General features: G+C 44.2%; 1 protein-coding gene across 2 annotated transcripts in view; it reads left to right on the forward strand.

Moving 5' to 3' along the window:
* The window catches only part of WTIP (WT1 interacting protein), a 78,373-nt gene that overhangs the window by 27,851 nt on the left and 32,052 nt on the right, over positions 1–18,470 (forward strand). Inside the window, exon 3 of one of the 2 annotated variants that reach the window (XM_068693099.1) lies at positions 7,180–7,470. The exons of the other annotated variant lie outside the window; for it this stretch is intronic. Within the exon in view, the coding sequence (XP_068549200.1) occupies positions 7,180–7,412 (233 nt within the window). The 3' untranslated portion in view covers positions 7,413–7,470. Of the gene's footprint in view, positions 1–7,179; positions 7,471–18,470 lie in introns of those variants that run through there. 2 annotated transcript variants of the gene reach the window in all.

The following is an 18,470-nucleotide window of genomic DNA, read 5'->3' on the forward strand; positions in this document are numbered from 1 at the left end:
AGACTCTCTTTAAAAGTAGTCAGGATGTGTGTTTGTTGCTACAGGGGCCTGTACACAAGTGTCACACTCCTCCCCAGAAGAATAGGTAAGGGCTGGGGAATGTATTTTAACAGCAAAACACAATCCCAACTTAATTATCCAAAAGTACAATGAGCTTCTGTGACCATCCTGGCGAGGTGTGTGTGGCCAGTGTACATCTAACAGAGGGCGACTTGAGACATGCCCTTTTGGAGCGTAGCTCTGCCTCACCCCACCGTGCTGGTGGAGTTCTGTGATTCACACCACTTTCTGTGAGTCAGTCACATGCATGCATGAGGAAACAGCGCTCCAGGTTGTCTCTGGGCTTCTCGCTGTGGTGGTTATGGGCTGGAGAGCACAGCTATCATCTGCCAGGAGGTTTTGCAAGCAAGAAGCGCTTGGGTTTCCTTCTGTCTGCAAGCTCCAATACAATCCTGGTGAAAGGGGAACGTGTGGGGCCTTTCTTATGTTAAGCACTGGAAGGTATCTAAGCTGTTAATATGGCAGCAGCACGTGAAATACTTGATCAAAACTTACGGTCAACTGTGAGTCAAAAGCAGAGTTTTTCCTTTCAACTCAGCTCCTAAATAGTATCAAAGTGAGCACAGCCAGAATGGGGATGTTGCAGTAACTTCTGGGACAGTGCAGGCGGTAGATCCAGACCTTGGGAGTGAGGCATGCGAGTCACGTTTGTGGGAGCTGCATCCTGGAATGTGCTGCTGAGAAGACTTTACTGGACATCTTGTATGAGCAACTGAACACGAACTCCTCACGGTACTGGAGTTTATGAACGAGGGGTGCATTTTACCTTGAATGTGAGACCCAGCTGAGGGTTCTGTGCTCTAGTTTTGATGCTGGATTTCAGAAAGATGAGGAAAAACTGGACAGGATCTGATAGCAGGAGTTATGTGGGTGATAAAAGCCTGGAGAAAAGATAATCATGAGGGCCCAGTGTATTTTGAGTATCAGAAATAATAAAGGGGGAGGAACTTGGCTGGAGCTTGTAATCAGCTTTTACCAGGAAACAGCATTAGAAAGTGGTTTCATGCATACTAGAGGCAAATGCAAGACAGACTTCTTCTGGAAGCTGAAACCACACAACTCAAATAGGGAATCAAAGAGACATTTTATATAAGGAGGATGATTAATTGCTGGAACAAAACAGCAAGATAAGTGACAGATTGTGTGTTCTTCAGTGCTTTCAAATTAAGACCAAATGTCCCATTGGAAAGTGTCTCAAGTCGAGCCAAACTTTTTGATTCAACACACAGGTAACTGAGTGATAATTGATAATTAATGACCTTTGTTAGGCAGGAAGTCACATCCCATGGACTAATGTTCCTCCTGGCCATTACAGTCTATGCCTTTGACAGGAGAGTAGAGGATCACATTAGTGGCTGCCTAATACTGTTTCCATGCAGGTTCCTATTTATACTTGGAAATGTGAGATAAAGATTACAAGCTTGCCTTTTTTTCCAGTTTTTCCTAAATAAGAAGAGTGATCCAGACTACCCTACAGCAGGTACCTTTGAATAGAACAGATCTAGAAAGTAAGTCAGTAACCAAAGAAGAAAAAATCCGTACCTGAAGACATTTGATTTCGATAAAAGCCCAATATTTAACCAACAACAATTAAGTGCATTTTGCACTCCTGGGAAAAGCTGTGGTTTGGAGACCACTCAGACTGAAATGTGATGATGAGTAGGAGAGCCTCCAAGGTTCAGTGCTCAGCGGTGAGTATTTTCAGCTCAGCAAGACAAGTGCAGTTAGGCAGATAAATGGGAAGAGACGGTCAGAACAAAACTCTGGCAGTCAGACTCCTTCCTTAGGTATCTCTTTAACTTTGGTTTCAGTGCTAAAGACAATCTGCCAGGGTACTGTGGTTGAAAAGGGCAGTGCATGGCGGAGTGGGCCATGCTGGGCCTTCCAAGGGGAGCACAGTGTTTTCCCCAGTGCTGCCCCTGTGGATGCATGTCAGTGTATCACACACACAATTCCTGGAGAGAATGGGATCATTTGCTGGGACCAAATAGTTACATGCAGATCGCTGTCCTCAACCTCTTACAGAAAACAACTGGAGTTTGTTAGGATGCTTTTTAAATGTAGGTTCAAATCTTCTTTTAGCTCTAACACCAGAGAAACTTCTTTTTAGGCCTTGATTCAGCAAAACGCTTAAACATGCTTGAATAAGTTACATTACTCAAATGTAAGCATGCTTTGCTGAATCTTAAATAACAGAGATGAATTTAGGCAACAAGGTAGATTGTCCCTTCCGTTAAGTGTAAAATTTTACTTTTGGCAGGACTTTAGTTGCAAATTCTACTTATGGTAGACGAGCTGAAATATGTCTGAAAAGCTCATCATCTAATTCCTCTTGGTAGTATTTCAGAGCATGGCAGGGTTTCTTGAAGGATAATTGCAATAATGGCAATTATTGCAATTGTGCCCTCAGTGAGGGTGGTTGGTTGGAGGAATTGATAGGATCTGTTTGATGCTTATTACAGAAAATAACTTACCAGGCACCTCTAGGGTTCAGGGGGCGCAACAATGCTCAAATCATAGTGCCATCCACAGCATCTTTTCAGGCTGGATATTTTAATCCAGTGGCAATGATTGTAGAAACTGCAGTAAGATAAACCTCTATGCTGAGGAGGTACCAGTTTGATATTTGTTACTTTCAGGTGGTACTTGCAGAGCTAAGGGCTTGATGTCTCAGGCTCTAAAAGCTGAGATGTATTTTACTCTGAAAAGCGGGGACACATTCTGTTCTTGAAGGCAAATGTTTGAGCATGCCATTCGTCTTTAATTTGCACTTTTGCCACTGGTTTTAAGGCACAGGAAATCACTGCAAGATCAATCAGAAGCCTAAAGCAAACTGTATAATCCTGAAGGTATGCAGCTCATTTCTTACCTAGTAGGTATTGATTGGACTGGAGAACTCATGGGGGTTTTTGCAGCAGTTTCATTTTAAGGGACAGCTTGTGAAGGTATCACAGTTCAGCTGATTACCGACAGTGCTGCTACTACATCAGCATTATCCTTTGTCCAGACTCCCCCAGATTCATTGCTACAAGCTCTAAGAGAAGGATTACAGTGAAGCTTGACAGCACGCTGATTTTAAAAGGTCCAAGTGGGACATCTGTAGCAGTAGGTACTGTTGCCCTAAAGGTACGAAGCACAGTTGTGAATTAGCCCATGCCCTCCAGCTGGTGTAGAAAGGAGATCAGTTTGTGGCTGTAGATGCAACCTTTCTTTACACTTGTATTACATCTTGGAGACAACAGCTGCCTTCTTGCTGAGGCCACTGATTGCTACTGTATGTAAATGTGTATTAATAGAAGGTTGATTGTGTCCCTGCTTGTACTGAGAAGCTCCTTGTGACACTGCAAATGTTCTTTTGCGTATTTGCTGCCCCTGGTTGACCCTTTGTTTGCTTTTGGCAGTGGTAAGGCACAGAACATCTTAAGGTAGCTGAGTTTTTAAAAACAAAACACACGCACACAAAAAACTACCAACACAAACTGAACAAAAATAAAACAGCAAACTTCCCAGTGGAAGGTTTGTTTTGGTTTTCAATTCATATTTGTCCTGTCCCTCACAGCATATTTATAAGTCTAGTGTGAGTCACAGCATCCAGACTGCACTATTGCCAATACTTGATTCGGAATTTTAAATCAGATCTCTGTGAATGCAATGTGCATGTAGAATAAAACAATTTAGCGTCAAATCTGATCTCTGTACTGTATGTCCACTGATGTTAGAGTTGGCTGTTAGCGGTACAAATTTGTGTTGGCTTTTAACTCTTCAGTGCCTTGTGGCCAAATCTCAGGTGAGTGAGTTGTAGCTTCAGTATCTGTTCATCTGCCTGCCGCTGTTCCATGCAGCTCTTCTGAGCAGTGAGAAAACACACTGAGGACATGTAAGGCAGAGGAGCTAATGAATATTGCTTCAAGGGGTACATTGCTGTGCAGTGAAAGTCTACTGGGAAGCTCATGTCCTCGCACACTTCTCTCTGCAGTTTTCTAACCACATACTGTCAGGCCAGAGCAGACTGGAATTTTGGGATTTTTGGTCTGTAATCCTGCCAGAGCCATTGGCTAATACCTGGTGCTTAGGGGAAGACAAGCTGGCGGGTGATTCAGTGCTGTGCATGTGGGAACATTCCTCCCCGACCCCCGTGGCCTGGAGCGTGAGAGCTGGATGCCCTGAACTTGCATAACTGCAATTGTTACTCATCCCCGACTCAGACCCCGTGTTCGGATTGGATTTACGGCCACCTGAATGTTTGGTGATTTCCAAGCCATAACTGGAGCTGGCAGGAGCTCCTGGTGCTCTGTGTGTGAGGCGGTTATTTTGAGGAATGATTCACTGCGAAAGCTAAATGCTTTGGAGAGGTGTGAGTTCAGTTAAGAAAAAGGGTTTGTGAAACACTGGTCTTTCAGGGGCTGCGTATGCTGCTACAACTGCAGTTTGTGTAGCTGTGTAACTGAGACAACTCGCAGCATTGCTCCAGGAGTGCAGAACTCTGCCTGAGTCATTCTGCCTCTCTGGGATAAGTTACAGCCTGCACTTAGCCCCGTGCTTTCAGTTCTAACACCTATCAAGATGGATAGTGAGAAGTTATTTCAGGTATGTCTGTAGCTGCAGTCCCAGACATACCCATTAATGCAAAACTCACCAAAAGGGAGGTACTCACTTTTTTTTTTTTAAAAAAAAAAAAAAAAAGGGGGGGGGCAGTCAGGTCGTAGAGATGACAGTCGGCTTCAGACATTTGGGTTTACTTTGCGCAAGACTCTGAACCATGAATGAGTCTTAGCAAAGGAATGTAATCTTGGTTCCTGGTAGTTAACAGTCAGGCTTGGACACCAGCCCCTGTAAGAGCCCAAGTACCTTTGGGTACCGACTGGCAGGAAAATATTTCCTTTATCTTAACCCTTGTTAATCTGATAGTACTCCAGGCTTCAGAGACATGAGAAGGGATGGGGAATGGGTTATCAGGTGTGTGAGATGGAACTGGCAGAGGAAACTCTCCTCTGTGTAGAATGTAGTTAGCTGTGGGCATGGGCTTTTTGTGGTGTTTTCCTTTTTTTCTTTAAAGTTGTAGTTCACAGCATTGCCTATGGCTTTGTGCCTCAGCTATGCCTTGGTCTGACACAGCGCTGATGTAAGTGCTTGCCTTCAGATAGATGGACCAGTCCCTTGACTGTGTCCCTTCTACAGACGATAGGTGCTCTGTCATGAAAGGTTTTCCTTCCTGTGGCTGCTTGAAATCAGGTTAGTTCAAATGTAAGTTAGGACCTGTTTTTTAAGGGCAACTCATCTGATCAGCCTAGTGCTGGGCTCTTGCTTTCAGGGGGACACCTCAGATGCTCGAAGATAAACACATGCCCCTATGGTTCCCTTCACACAGTATTGCTCTCCTGAGTAGATAGCCAACAGAGAGATGGGAAACATTTCAGTCCTCCGTTTCTGATTATAAGAGGGCATGCGATGAATAGTTGGCGGATGGTTTGTCTGTCTCCTTGTTTCCTTGAAAGGTATTAATTGCATTCTGCTATTAATTATTCTAGCATTAAATCCATGGCATTTGATGGTTATTTTAATTGGTGGGGGTTGCCTGGCAACTGATAGTGGAAACTTTTCTCTGCATTGCTTGACTGACCATAGATGTATTCCTCCCAAAATATTTTTGTATTAATAATGTGGAACCAATCACAGACAGTGCCTGTGATCCTTTCGGGGTTTGGAAAATATGTAAAATACAAAAAATGTATGCTAAGAAGGCTTCTGCCTCTGTTTCTTATTTGTAAGAGCTATGGTAAATACTAGAGGGAATCTAATCACTTATGTAATTTTGTTTGGAATGCCACCTATTGTTTCACATAACAAGATTTGCAAAAATTACCCTGTTTCCTTATCAACATCTATTATCTGCAGCTCTTGATTGTCTTAGAAGCCCAGATCTCTGCTGTTTTTTCCATCTTTCCATTCTGCTCTTTCTTGCCTTTCCCTCTGCCCATTTAAAATGTTTTCTTGGAAAACATCTTAATTTCTCCAAGAGAGCAGATTCCCTTGTGCTGCTGGGTTCATCTCTCAAAGGAGAAGAAATCCAGATAATCCAGAACAGAGCACAGGGAAATCACTGACATTATCAACAGATGTTTCTGCTTCCTATTTCCAGGTTCTGAAACTTCTGAGTATTACTTAAAACTGAAGGCAAAAACAGGGAGGAAAAAAGTAGAAAAAGAAAGCAAATCAAAGGTGATGAGGGGTTTGCTTCATCTAATTTTGTTGATATTGGTTTTTGTTATAGGTTATGTGTTTTGTAAAATACATAGTGAATCCCTTAGTATTCAGAGCAGTCACTTACCTGAAAGCCAGACCCCAGAAGGCCAGAGCCTGCTGAAACAATTTGATTTGATATCATAATCACTCCTTAAACAATAAATGAACCCTACGTCCACATGTACCAGTTAATCAGTTTTGTCCTTTGTCACCTCAGCACTCAGTCAGTCAGTTCTTCCTCCCACTACTGATAGTTTCTTTCCGGTTCCTCTCCCAGTAAATGTGTGCCTCATGTGCAAACCTGTTTGTGTACACAAACCCGTCCATGTTCATGCGGTTGGTCTCCCCTCTACATGTGTGTCCCTTGCATATTCTCCTCTTATTTGGCTCAATCTCTTGTTCCTCTGTCCCTGTCCTTTGGATGCATGGAGCTTGCTATTCATGCTCTGGACTGACTGGAAGTGTGCTTCGTGGGTCGACATTAACTGATCCTTTTCCTGGTGTCTTGGAAGAATGAGACTTCAGTTTTTCTCACGTGCCCTTTCTGTGAGGGGGAAGCCAGCTTTCTGTCTCCCTTGATTAGTTCTTACTTCACTCTGCCTATGTTTGCTCTGGCATGCGCCTACCCTACAACTGAAGAATTCAGACTTTATTATTTCTGTGTGGGCATCTTTTGTTCTTAATTTCAAATGAGCATAATAAATTTCTTTACTAAAGACCTTCATTTAACTGCTTGTCAGTACCTCTTTATCCAGAAAATTGTCAGCTTCCCCCTTGTCCTTGGCACTGTTTGAAATTTCACTGTACCCTGATGACTTTCCACTTTGCCTAGTGTTGTGTGTATTTTATGCTTTTCCTGGATCCCTGTGTTCCCAGGGTCTAAAGACTCCAGACTGCTGGCAGCCCATCATATCCCTTACCAAGGAGGCAAGAGTATGATCACTTTGCAGCCATGGAAGCTTCACTATGTCCTACTACATCCTCCCTCACCAACACAGCTTCTCTTCCAAGCTGCCCCTGTACTAAGTCAACCAGATCATATTCTGTTCTTAGTCATGTTGCCTGTTTTCTGTCTCCAGTCTTGGACTTCTTGCTGTCCTTTCTGGTGATACTCCACACTGTGGTGGCAGTATGTCTGGCCACATGCACACTGCTCACCTCTGCCTTGCAGGTCCTGCCAAAATAGGGCAGGATCTGTCAGTGAAATGTTTCATGAAGCTCTTGACAACGGAGGCAGTGCAAAGTGGAAGTTTTTGCTGCTGCTGTTGTCCTTGTCCCCATGTGCTCTCTAACAAAGGACTGTGTGTGTACCTCGTCCATGTCTCCTATCCAGGCTAGGTTACCAACTCATCCTTAGGTGCTTTTGTTTGTCCCTTCATTCAAGGGAGACACAGCTGTATGGCCCGAAAAGTCACTGGTGTTTAATAGCAGAAAGCAGTCAGAACTTTATCTTACAAAATAGTTTTACAGATTGAAGGTTTTCACTGCTGCTTTTCACCTTGAAAAATGCTTCTACTACTTGCAAGTCCAGGAACGATGCTTCCCAGAATCTTACTATGTACAAAACAAAATAAAGGTTTTGTTGGTGTAGTTTGTCTTCACATTTATGAAATAAACACCAGCAGACCTGGCGTTTCTGTCCCTGGAAAAAGGACAGGGAACACTTCAGCATTCTGTCTTTCAAGCTTCCTTCTGGCAGTGGACGTGAGCAAAAGACAGAGGCATTTTAGCTGAAAGCATTAACATGTTGGTCACAAAGGAGTAAATCCACCCTGTGAATTGGAGGATGGGGTTTTGCTCCACTCTGCCACAGCCTTGTTGTCATCTCGGGCAGATCACTTAACCTGTCTGACCTTTTCCATGTGGCTAATTATTTCTGCCTATCTCACAGGAGTGATACTGGGCTGCTTTCATTAATATTTTGAAGAGAATTGGAGATCCTGAGTTGGAAGTACCAGTTCAGTGACAAGTTATGTAAATTCTGAAATAATTATATCACAAATAGATGCATTTGTGGGAGGAACCACTTGCAGTATCTGGCATCCAAGCTATACAGCTGTTGCAGCATGCTACTGAAAATAATTACTTTCTCAAATAATGTGTATTTACAATTTGTGAAAGAATATTTTGAGGATTACATGTCATTAAATACGTGGACTAATGCAAGATTTAAAAAAGAATATTTTCCGAGCGCTGTTCCCCAGAGCCCTTAGTGCATGGGTTCCCATTCCCCTGTCCAAGCCCTACGTTGTGTTTTTAATTTAAGTATCCAAGGAATGCTGTTTCCAGTATGCAGAGGACTCTGAATCGGATGTGAGACACAAATGCACCAGAGAAGCTTATCAGAGAAACGGGCTTGGCGCAAAGCCTACATAAACAACCATAAATTTTTTCTCATTTAACTGACGGGACTCGGGAGGATTGGCCGATTATAGCTTCAGTGGGCTGTCCTTGGGCACCAAGGAAAGTGCTTCGGTGACCCCTGGTATTTGACATGAGCCAAATGTTTTACTTGCTTATAAATTTACGGTTATAAAACAACCAGCTTGGTTCTGGTAAATTGACTTCTATAGGTCACTTTCCAGAGTTATTTATCAGTGGTGGATGTCGTCTCCCTTCCTTAGACTTCTCAGGAAACTCCAGCTCGGTTATAACCCAGGTAGGGTTTCCTCTCTGCTTCTCTCTCTCCAAATACAGAGCAGGAGGAAAAACTCGGTATATTTGATCTTACCCAGAAAGCATTTTTTCCCATTCCAATAAATATCTCATTTCCTGAAAATCCTGCCTTTGAGCAGAACTTCTACTGGGACTTTTTAGATTTATCATCATTCATGGCCAAATCCAGTTTCAGTTACTGCCGAAGTGCCCTTGTGGGGAGCAACACTAGCTCCTAGCTGAGCATCGGGAGCCTTCTCCACTCACACTGACGGTACTCCCTAGGTGAGCCTGTTCTTGTGTAAAAAGCAAGTAATCTTAATTATGAATGCAATGCCAGAAATAGTAAGGAATTAATTTATGGTTTTAATGAGAAACTCCTGTTTTACTGGAGTGAAGCTTCTCTGTGGGTGCCCTGTGTTGAACTGGTACAAAAGGAAGAAATCTCCATGCTTGCAAACCCAGTCCCCCAGCGCTGAATTAGGTGCACTCACTCCTTTCTAAAAACAAACCTGAAGCAGAACCCCACCACGGCCTCCCTCATGGCCAACGGCCAGTCTGCACTCAGTGCTCCTCCATTTATAGGATTATTGACTCCATTTGGCAGCTCGCAGGGCCGGTATCTGATTGAGCACAGCCAGTGCGCTTTGGCAGCCAGCAGACAAGGCGATACGCTGCGCTATCAGCGAGCTGCTGCGGGTGAAGCAGTCTGGCTGGGGCCAGCACCTCCTAATAAATGCTCTGTGCGAGTACCTGAGGACCTGGCCCTCTTCTTCCCATGGCTGTTGAGTACTCAGGGAACGGGTCTGTGGCCCTGGGCCAGAGTAATTGCTACCGTTGTTTGGGGCTGTGGAGGCTCAGGTGCTTCAGCGTTTTGCCCATGACATTGCTGTTCTTGACAGCCCTCCGAGCTGAAATGGCAAAGGCTGCTCCCACCTCTCTGTGCCACATCCCACAGAGCAGAGTAACAGGTGAAGGTGTAGCTCAGCACGTTTTCATTTAAATTTTAATTTGTGTGATTGGAACTAAAGAGATGTGGAAGCCTACCAGAGGTAGTAAGCATTGTTTGTGCTTGCAAAGGAATTTCTGCTGAGTGGTTTTGCAGGTGCTCCTGCTGCGCATGCAGTCTGGGAGGAGCTGGAGAGGAGGGTGTAGGAGAGGCTGCTGATGGAGTCACGGCCTCTGAGATGTGTTCAAACCCCACGGTAAGCTTGGTTGGTTGTGAAGTTACTGGGGCCTTGTGAAATCACGTCCAGAGTCTCCTGAGAGCGCTCACTGCCTCGTGGCATTAGCAGCAGGCTCATGAGAACAGGTTTCGTGTCTCACAAATGTTCTCTTCCCTCTGCCTGTTCATTGCATGGAGTGACGGTGGTGTGGAGGCATCTGAGCTGGGCCCTCCATCAGGGCTTACCTTGCTGCCTCGTGTACCATCCTGCTGCTTTGTCTGTACGAGCTCCCTTTATTGATGCACCCCCAAAAAAGTGAATTCCTTCCCCTTCTGTTCAGGGCCCCAACCAACCGCCTCCTTACCTGCTCGGATTGCTGCTTCCCCCATGACTCAGCTGTCTGGTTTCTAGCCCTCCCTTCCCCTGCGTCTTCTTCCATCCCTCGCCAGCAGCCTGGCCGTGTTCGGGAAGAGGCTCCTGGCTGCCCCGGCTTCCTGCCTGCCTCCTGCAGGGCATGCCTCCCGCAGTGCTCCCCGCTCTGGTTCCCTCCTCAGGCTTGCTTCTCTCTCCCTTCCCCAGGCTGATTTTTCTTGCCTAAAACTATAAAGCCTCAGGTCTGTTTGCCATAATCCTGTAGATTTGCACTGTTTGAGGTAATAACGATGGAAGCGAATGATGAGTTAAGGCAAGAAATAGGTAAAGCACTTGAGGAAAGAAACTTAAAAAGTTTTTCCTGTAAGAAGAAATAAAATCACCAGTTACTGCTGGCTTCTGCCAGCTCAGCTGGCTGACTTGGTGTAGGTGACTCAGAGCTTGCCTGCGTGTGGCTGCTGACAGGAGGTCTGCCAGCTCTTTAATTGTACCTGAGCGAAGGCATCCGATTAATACCAATTTAAAACCGTGGATGGATTTAGCAATCACTTTTGATTACTGTCTGCTGTGTGTAAATGGTTGTCTATTGGTGCATTTAAAATCACAAGTAGGGCATGTTCCTAACATTGGGTGGGATGCAGTCACAGGACCTCAGTTACCTTGCTGGCTGCCTGGATACGCTGCCCTGTCGTTTTTCCAACTGCGGTCCCTGCAAAACTCTTCCTGGAAATAATGCAAATAGCTTAGAGTGAGTCAGTGGATTCCTGATGTTAGGAACCGCAGCAGTGTAAGTTCAGACCTATGGAAACAATTTGCTGGATCAGGATTAACAACCCAGTGTTTTCCAGAGCAGTAGGGTGCATGAATCCCGGGGGATGTGCTAGATGATCCATGGGGTTGCAGGAAGAAAACCTTACAATTTCATAGCCTTTGCATATAATTTATAAATAAGTATAGGTACATTAGGGGTGCATGCTCAAAACATTTTTACGGATAGGGGAGCATGATCTAAAAAGTTTGGAGACTGCTCTTGTAGAGGAATACACAGCCAGCAGGACTTCTTTTGCTGTTTCTGCAAGTTATTCAACAAAGGAGAGTTTATACACTGGGGAAATGAGGTTGGAAGATGTCTACTTAAACTTTTAAGAAGTCACATAGGTGAGAGCCAGACATTGTGTTTTCTAAGCCTTGATTTTGAAAAAGGAAAAGATGTCTTTTACCTTTTCAAAGTTCTAGTAGCAAATCATCCCTGTTGTTTTTCAGGCAGTGGTGTGTGGGGCTGGCTCAAATAAAATGGCCAGTGGCTAATATCTCAGAAGTACTGTGGTGTTTACATGATGATGGTGAAGATAATTTGGACATGGAGAAAGTACAGCTTAGATGTAGGCATACAGAACTGGCTCATTAAAACCTTAGGGTAAATGATGTGCAAAGGGGAAAGTTGTCGTTTATCAGTGGAATTCCACAGCTGGTTCTGTGCAGTTTTGAATGAATAACTTGGTGCTTACAGCAACCAATGCATTTGTGGTTTGCTCCATAGCTGCTTTTCCACCCAAGTCTTCCAGCCCAAGGTTTGGGTGAGTGAATGGGATATAAGAATACAGAAAACCAGGGAAAATCAAAAGAGGGAATAACTAAGTTTGATATAAGCATGGGTGAAGGCAGAGGTTTTCATCGTCATAGTCACCACTGGCTGTAGTGGCAAGCTGATGTCTCATGCTGGGTAAGGAAGCAGGGAAGGAAGTGGATTTAGTGGAAAATTGATTGCATCTACTTGGGCTCTTTCCAGCTGAATCCCGAGTTAAGTACATTCATCCTGAACTAATCGTTGGGGAGAATTGGCTGAAATCTCACATACTTCTTAAAAGGAAATCTAAGCATTAAAGGAACAATATCTTTATTGTACCTGAGTTCCAAAAGAAGCAAGTGTATTATCAGGAGTCCTACCTATTCAGCTCTCTGTCTTGGAATCTGCTTGTGCTTTTAGTTTTAATGTGACCTTGTGCAGGAAACTGGGCTCAGCCTGCCACAAAATATCAAGGACAGGCTGTTTGGGAGGGTAGTTTTCTAATTATATTTTGAATTGGCTGGGCAAGCCCCTCTTCATTTCAGTAATTCAGTACAATTATAGTTTTCAGTTGTTTTTTTATCAAAAGCAACGTATGCCACATTGTCACCAAAACACGTCTAAGATGGTTGCAAGGGTTGCTTGAAGTTACGCAGAATAAATCTAGCGTAATGTAATTAACATCAGTATAATCATTCACTAGTGTGAACAAGGGAAGAGTTGTCTCTCTGTCCAGTTCTTTCAAACTTCCTGCTAAGTAATCTGAACCCAAAGACTGTGCTTCAAGGCTGGCAGAACATTTTAAAGCTTTGTCATCCTGAGAGTATTTAGAATTTTCCCCACTGTCTAGTACTAACCTGTCTAAGATTGCTTAGCAGTTTTGGTGCTCAGACAGAATGTATGTAGTTCCCCTTTTCCAGAAGAGGAACTGCCATTATCACATGAAGAAAAGAATGTAAGCTGTTGCTCAAGATGCCATCTCTAGGCACTGCCGATCTCAACAATCTCCTGTTATTGCAGAGATCTTGGAATGAGAATGTGAGCGTTGTGAGCTTCATTTCACAAACACACGGGTGCCATTGGTGTTGGATGTGACTCAAGCACTACCAGCATGTTTAGGTCCAGCAGCAGCACCCTTTGATGCTACTCACAGTGAGGTGCTGACGCATACGATGCTACTGGGAGGAAGAAAGTAAACTGTTCCTGTGCAAATCCATTCTTGTTTCTCTGAGACAACTCAGAAGATAGGTTAGGGAAATTGCTCATCTCCCTTGAGGCACTGTTGCATGTTGCCACAGGATTGGGCTGTGTCCACTCCTTGTGTTCAGCATACTTTTATGCACAAACTGGTAGGAGAGAAAGTGATGCTGCAGCTCGCTCGGTGCAGAGGTGATACTTGGCAGTCTGACTCGTTTCGTTGTACCAGCTCTTGATCACATTTCCAATCACCTGCTCCAGAGGCAGGCTAAGCTATGATTTTTAGTTGAGGCTGAACTGGAAGGAAAAAGCGAATAAGGACTTGCAAGAAGGTGGCAATGGTGAGGGGTCTGCAGTGCCCTCATTCACCTAATTTCTGGTAGTTGTCAGTTTTGTCTGGTGGATTCCTGCCCTGAATATCCAGATAGCAGAAGAGACTAAATGTTTTTTTTTCTTTTCCTCCATTTAGTTTTACTGGAATACAGTGGCTTCTTTTTTTGGCTCTATTCCCGTAGAAATTATCTCTGGTGTGGGGTACAGCAGTTTACTCTCCATGAAGACTGTTCCTGAACTTGAGGCCATGCAGAACGTGGTGGCTGAGTCACACCTGCAGGGAGCTCGCACGCAGCAAGAAGTTTCTGAGTCAGGAACTATTGGTTCCATGTGTGTGTCCACTTCTGTCTTGTACAGTGAGAGCCTCAGCAGAGCTTCAAAAAGCCACTAGATAAAAATACCAGCTGTGTCTGTGGGACTGCACCTTGTCCATTGCTGGGTGCAGGTCAAGACTGCAGTTTCAGGGTTTGATTTACAACGCTGCTCTCTGGTCTGGTGGCAGTGGCTGTAGAGGCTGCCTCGTTCTGCAGGAAGCACCAGAAGCTGAGATCAGCAGAGGTTTAAAACAAACAAAAGGGAACACTTCATACAATGCATAATGAAATTGTGGAACTCACTGCCATAGGGACAGTGGAGGCCAGGAGTATAAATGAGCTCATAGAGGAATTAGACAAATTAAAGAAGGATTGGTCTAGCGAGGCTATTAAACATAATAGTTCTGATGCAACCCACGGTGCAGGAAGGCCTTAAGTGCTGGTAGCTGGAAGCGGAGAGGTTATTCTTGGGAACGCATCAGCCGGTGCGAGCCCTGCTTCTAATGCTCTTTCCCATTTAGCTTCCACTCTTGGCCAGAGTTGGAGACAGGATGCCGTGCTGGAGGGATCCTTGCTGCTGCCGTTGTGGTGGTTCTTAGAGGAGCTTAAAAGAAAACCACCCACCACGTTCCGTGGGTAGCAGCTAGCAGGGCTGCTCGGGAAGGCTGTGTCCTGCAGAGCTGGGAAGACTGGGCCTGGAATAGACTGGGGTTTGGTGATGGATGCATTTTGCCATAGAATGGGCTGACACTGGGACCCCTGGGATAGCATGATAAGACAAGTACTCTTTCAAGTCCCGGCTCACAGGCAGCAGCTGGAAAAGTTGAATTCATTGTTGATAACAAGCGGGGTCTGTGATGGAGCCACGAAAGCTTCCCACAGTGGAAGCTACCTTGGGGACAGAGCTATGCCCCTTTCCCTTCTAGGTTGTTGGGTGGTGGGAAGGCCTCTCGTGGCTTTTACCCAGTGATCTGTGTCACTTTTCAATTGTTTTTGATGTTACTTGCGTTTGTGAGACCAGCCCTAAAAAAAATCCTAATTCACATACATTTGGAGTTTTATTTTACATTTCTCTGTTAGTGTGTCTGCTCGCTAGCTTATAAAGAAATATATTTTAATGTATCAGTTAATATATATAGGCCAAAAATAGCTATTAGATCAGTGCAGGCAGTTGCACTTCTGTTTTTAAATACATGCTTGGCTTACATTTTTACCAGCTCCTTCTAAACGTAAGTTCATCTATCAGAGCTCCATGGAAATAATTTATGCCTTAACCCTGGAATTGATGGGTGGTATGGGATAGAATAAATACATAAGTGGGGAAAGAAAGGAAACATCTGCCAAATTTTAACTTCTGCAAATTATATGGAAGCTTGAAAGTATCTATGAAGTTTATAATATGTCTGTACAGGAACGCTTTGCCTGAATACCAAAGGTCAGAGATCCTCTAGTCCCTGCAGCATTAAGTAACCTTTTGGTTAAATAACCTGACAGGAGAGGAAGAGGACAGAGAAAGGAAGAGAGAATTCCACAGTAGAGTAAACATGGCACAGAGATTGTGGATACCCTGCCAAGAAAGGTGGAGTTTTCCAGCAAGGTAACAAAAGATGTTAGCTATCTATCTACATAACCCTGCTGGAGGCTGACAGTTTGTGCCACGCAGCTAGGTTGGGGCAGAAATGTACCTCCACATCCTCTCCACCCAGTCCTGGGCTTGCTGACTTTGGTGGCGATGAACGCTGCCCACTGGTCAGAGCAAGACACGTTACCAACCGATGAGCACAATTGCAAGGCTTCTTGGCAGCAGCGAGGTGCTTTCTGGATAGAAGGATGTTTTCTTCAGCGTGCTGGCTGACATGAGGCAAAATCCAAGAGAAGGTAATGAAGTTTTTCATTTTGACATCATGGCAGGTTAAGGTAAACTGCAGAAGAGAGTCTAGAGTTTACCTTGAGCTACAAACATGTCAAAGTGATAAAGTGCCTTGTTTTCATCTGGATTTTACCACATGGGAGCTAGCGCATAGCAGGGAGGAGTTCTTTCTGGTGAAGATAGTACCTTGGGGCAGGTCTGCAGCTTGTATAAATTGTGATGAACTCGGTGATGCTGTGATGGTTCACACCAGCTGCGAAGTCAGCTTAGCATAGCTGTCTGCGGCAGGCAGCGCAGAGCCTGGTTAGCGGCACAGAGAGGAATTGGTCAGTGTTCTGCAAAGGGGGTGCTTCTGTGAGTGCCCAGACAAGAGCTGGGCAACAGGAGCCAGGAGGAAGAACTGCGAACTGCCGTCTGCCTCTTCAGGACGGACCAACCTGAGACAGATGGAAAAGGATGCTACTTCGCAGTCACAGCTAATTTGCAGCGAGGTAATTTTTTAGCGTGCAAATAAGAGTTGGTGTAGGAACTTAGGCTATGGAGGAATTTTCAGTCAAGATTTTTACAGATGTTTTAAATACATTATTTTAAATCATCACACAATTTTTTATACTTGCCCTGGATCCATAGTTTTAAAATCAAGTACCCTAATTTTTTAAAACTGTTAATTCATATCTTACTATTTCTGCCTACCTGATGATAATTTTTGATTAGAATTTGTTCACAGACTATGAATACTCTTTCCTGAAAGAATCTATGTAAAGGGAGAAAACAATACACATCCTGTACTCCACCTTCATAGGCCTCTAGCATACGATGCCACCTTTTGTTTGCAAGAGTTTAAATTTCAAATAAAATCCCAGCATTCTTTTGAAAAAAAGGAAAGGGCCTCTCCCCTGCTTAGATTGTCAAATCCCAGACTAGCCCGGAATTGAATAGGCCAAGTCAGTGACCTCAGTCAGAAAGAATGTTGGTTATTTACGTAGGGCTTCTGCTATTTTAGCAGCAAACCTTTTCTTCTGAAAGGACAATGTATACTGTTTTGTGTTTATGGCCAAGTAAAAAGCTTGTACATTTGAGATTTGCATCGTAATAGCCTCGTAACTCAATCTACAGCATCCTCAAAAATAACAGTGCAAGACTCTGTTTTGTCTTAGCCAGTGCAGGTCTTTAAAGGCTTTACAAATGTTCTCTGAAAAACTGTCCTAAAGATTCAGCTGTTTATATGTTTGCTTTAGTGTTTTCTTTTTCCCTGGAGTTTTTTTTCTTTCTTTCTTTTTTTTTTTTTTTTGAAAACTGAATTTACACGTGGTTTCTTTATTAGCTGTCAGGCCAGCTCAAAATATTTTGATGCATCTCAAGCTAAGCTGTGCCTGCAGCTTGAAACCAGAAAAATGTGTGAATGTATGTGTGTGTGTAATTCACACACCAAGCATTTTTCCCGAAATAATGGAAGATCTTTACAAGCATTCTGGCCTGGTGGATGAGCCTGCAATTCCAAATGGTTTTTAAAGTGTGCCTTTCTCAATAGATCGTAACCATGAGGAGCTATTGTGTGAGTAAAGCACACATTTAGGATCCAATCCTGCATTCCTTAAAGTCAATGGGAGTCTGAGCGTGAAAGGAATGCAGGATTGGGTCCTGAAACGGGGACCAAAATTGTGTGCCAGATTGCTTTGAAAAGAAGAATACAGCACATCCACAGTAGCCACTTTTTAGTGTTTCAGATTTCAAACGGCTGCAGTCTGTGAAAAGTGGCTTCTGCCAACACGCAGTATCTTCTATTCAGAGGAATTTGGCATTGATTTTTTTTTTCTATCTTAAAAACCCTGAAAGCCCTAGAAATTCACCCCTCCTTTCACAAAGCCCAAGCAACTGAGCATTGTGAGGAGGGGACCGGGCGGGGGGGGGGATGGAAATTTCACCCACCCCAGTTGCAGGGTTGGAGCACAGCTCTGCGCGGTGACTCCTTCCCCAGTACAAAGAGGTTCTGCCCTGTGGCTGCACCCCGCTTCTGGGGCCGCGGGTCCAGCTCGGAGCTCTGCAGACCCGGCTCTCCTTACGTGTGGAGAGGTTGTGCTCACGTTGTTCAGTGGCTTTGTGCAAGTCCCCCGTAGGAGATGGAGAAGAAAAATGTAATTAACAGTTACCCAGGGGCTAAAGCAGCCTTGGTGCTCCCCATTTTCAAGTGGGTGGAGTAGCAGAAACCCCAAGGAAAGAAAATCCCTTTGCAGATCTCCCTCATAAAGCAGAGGGAGGGGTGGAGAACTGCAGGCCCAAACTCAAATGTGAGTCAAGGAGAAATGGTAACGAATAAAAACTGTTGGAAGCTTTTGTTTTCTTCTGGCACATCTTTAATTCCTGGACAGATGAATCTCCTCTACTTAGTGAAAGAAAATACTTCTCCTGGATGAAATTCAGCATCGGTTTTATCCTGTGATAACTGGTAGAGGATGTAACAGAAACGGGTTGTTGGTTTTTAATATTTTCAAGGTTTTATTCCAGGTTTGTAAAACTTGGTATTTCTCTTGAAGTGTCAGCTTCTGACTTTAATTTTAGCTTCTGCTTTTCAGACCATACTAGTGTTCTGGCCTCAGGGTTTACAGAGAACAGATTGGATGCTGGATATTGCATTCACCTTTCAATGTTTGGGTTCTCTTGGGCCTTGCTTCTTAGTTGCTAAAATGCATACC

This window comes from Anas acuta, chromosome 10, assembly GCF_963932015.1.
Source record: "Anas acuta chromosome 10, bAnaAcu1.1, whole genome shotgun sequence".
NCBI lineage: Eukaryota > Metazoa > Chordata > Aves > Anseriformes > Anatidae > Anas > Anas acuta.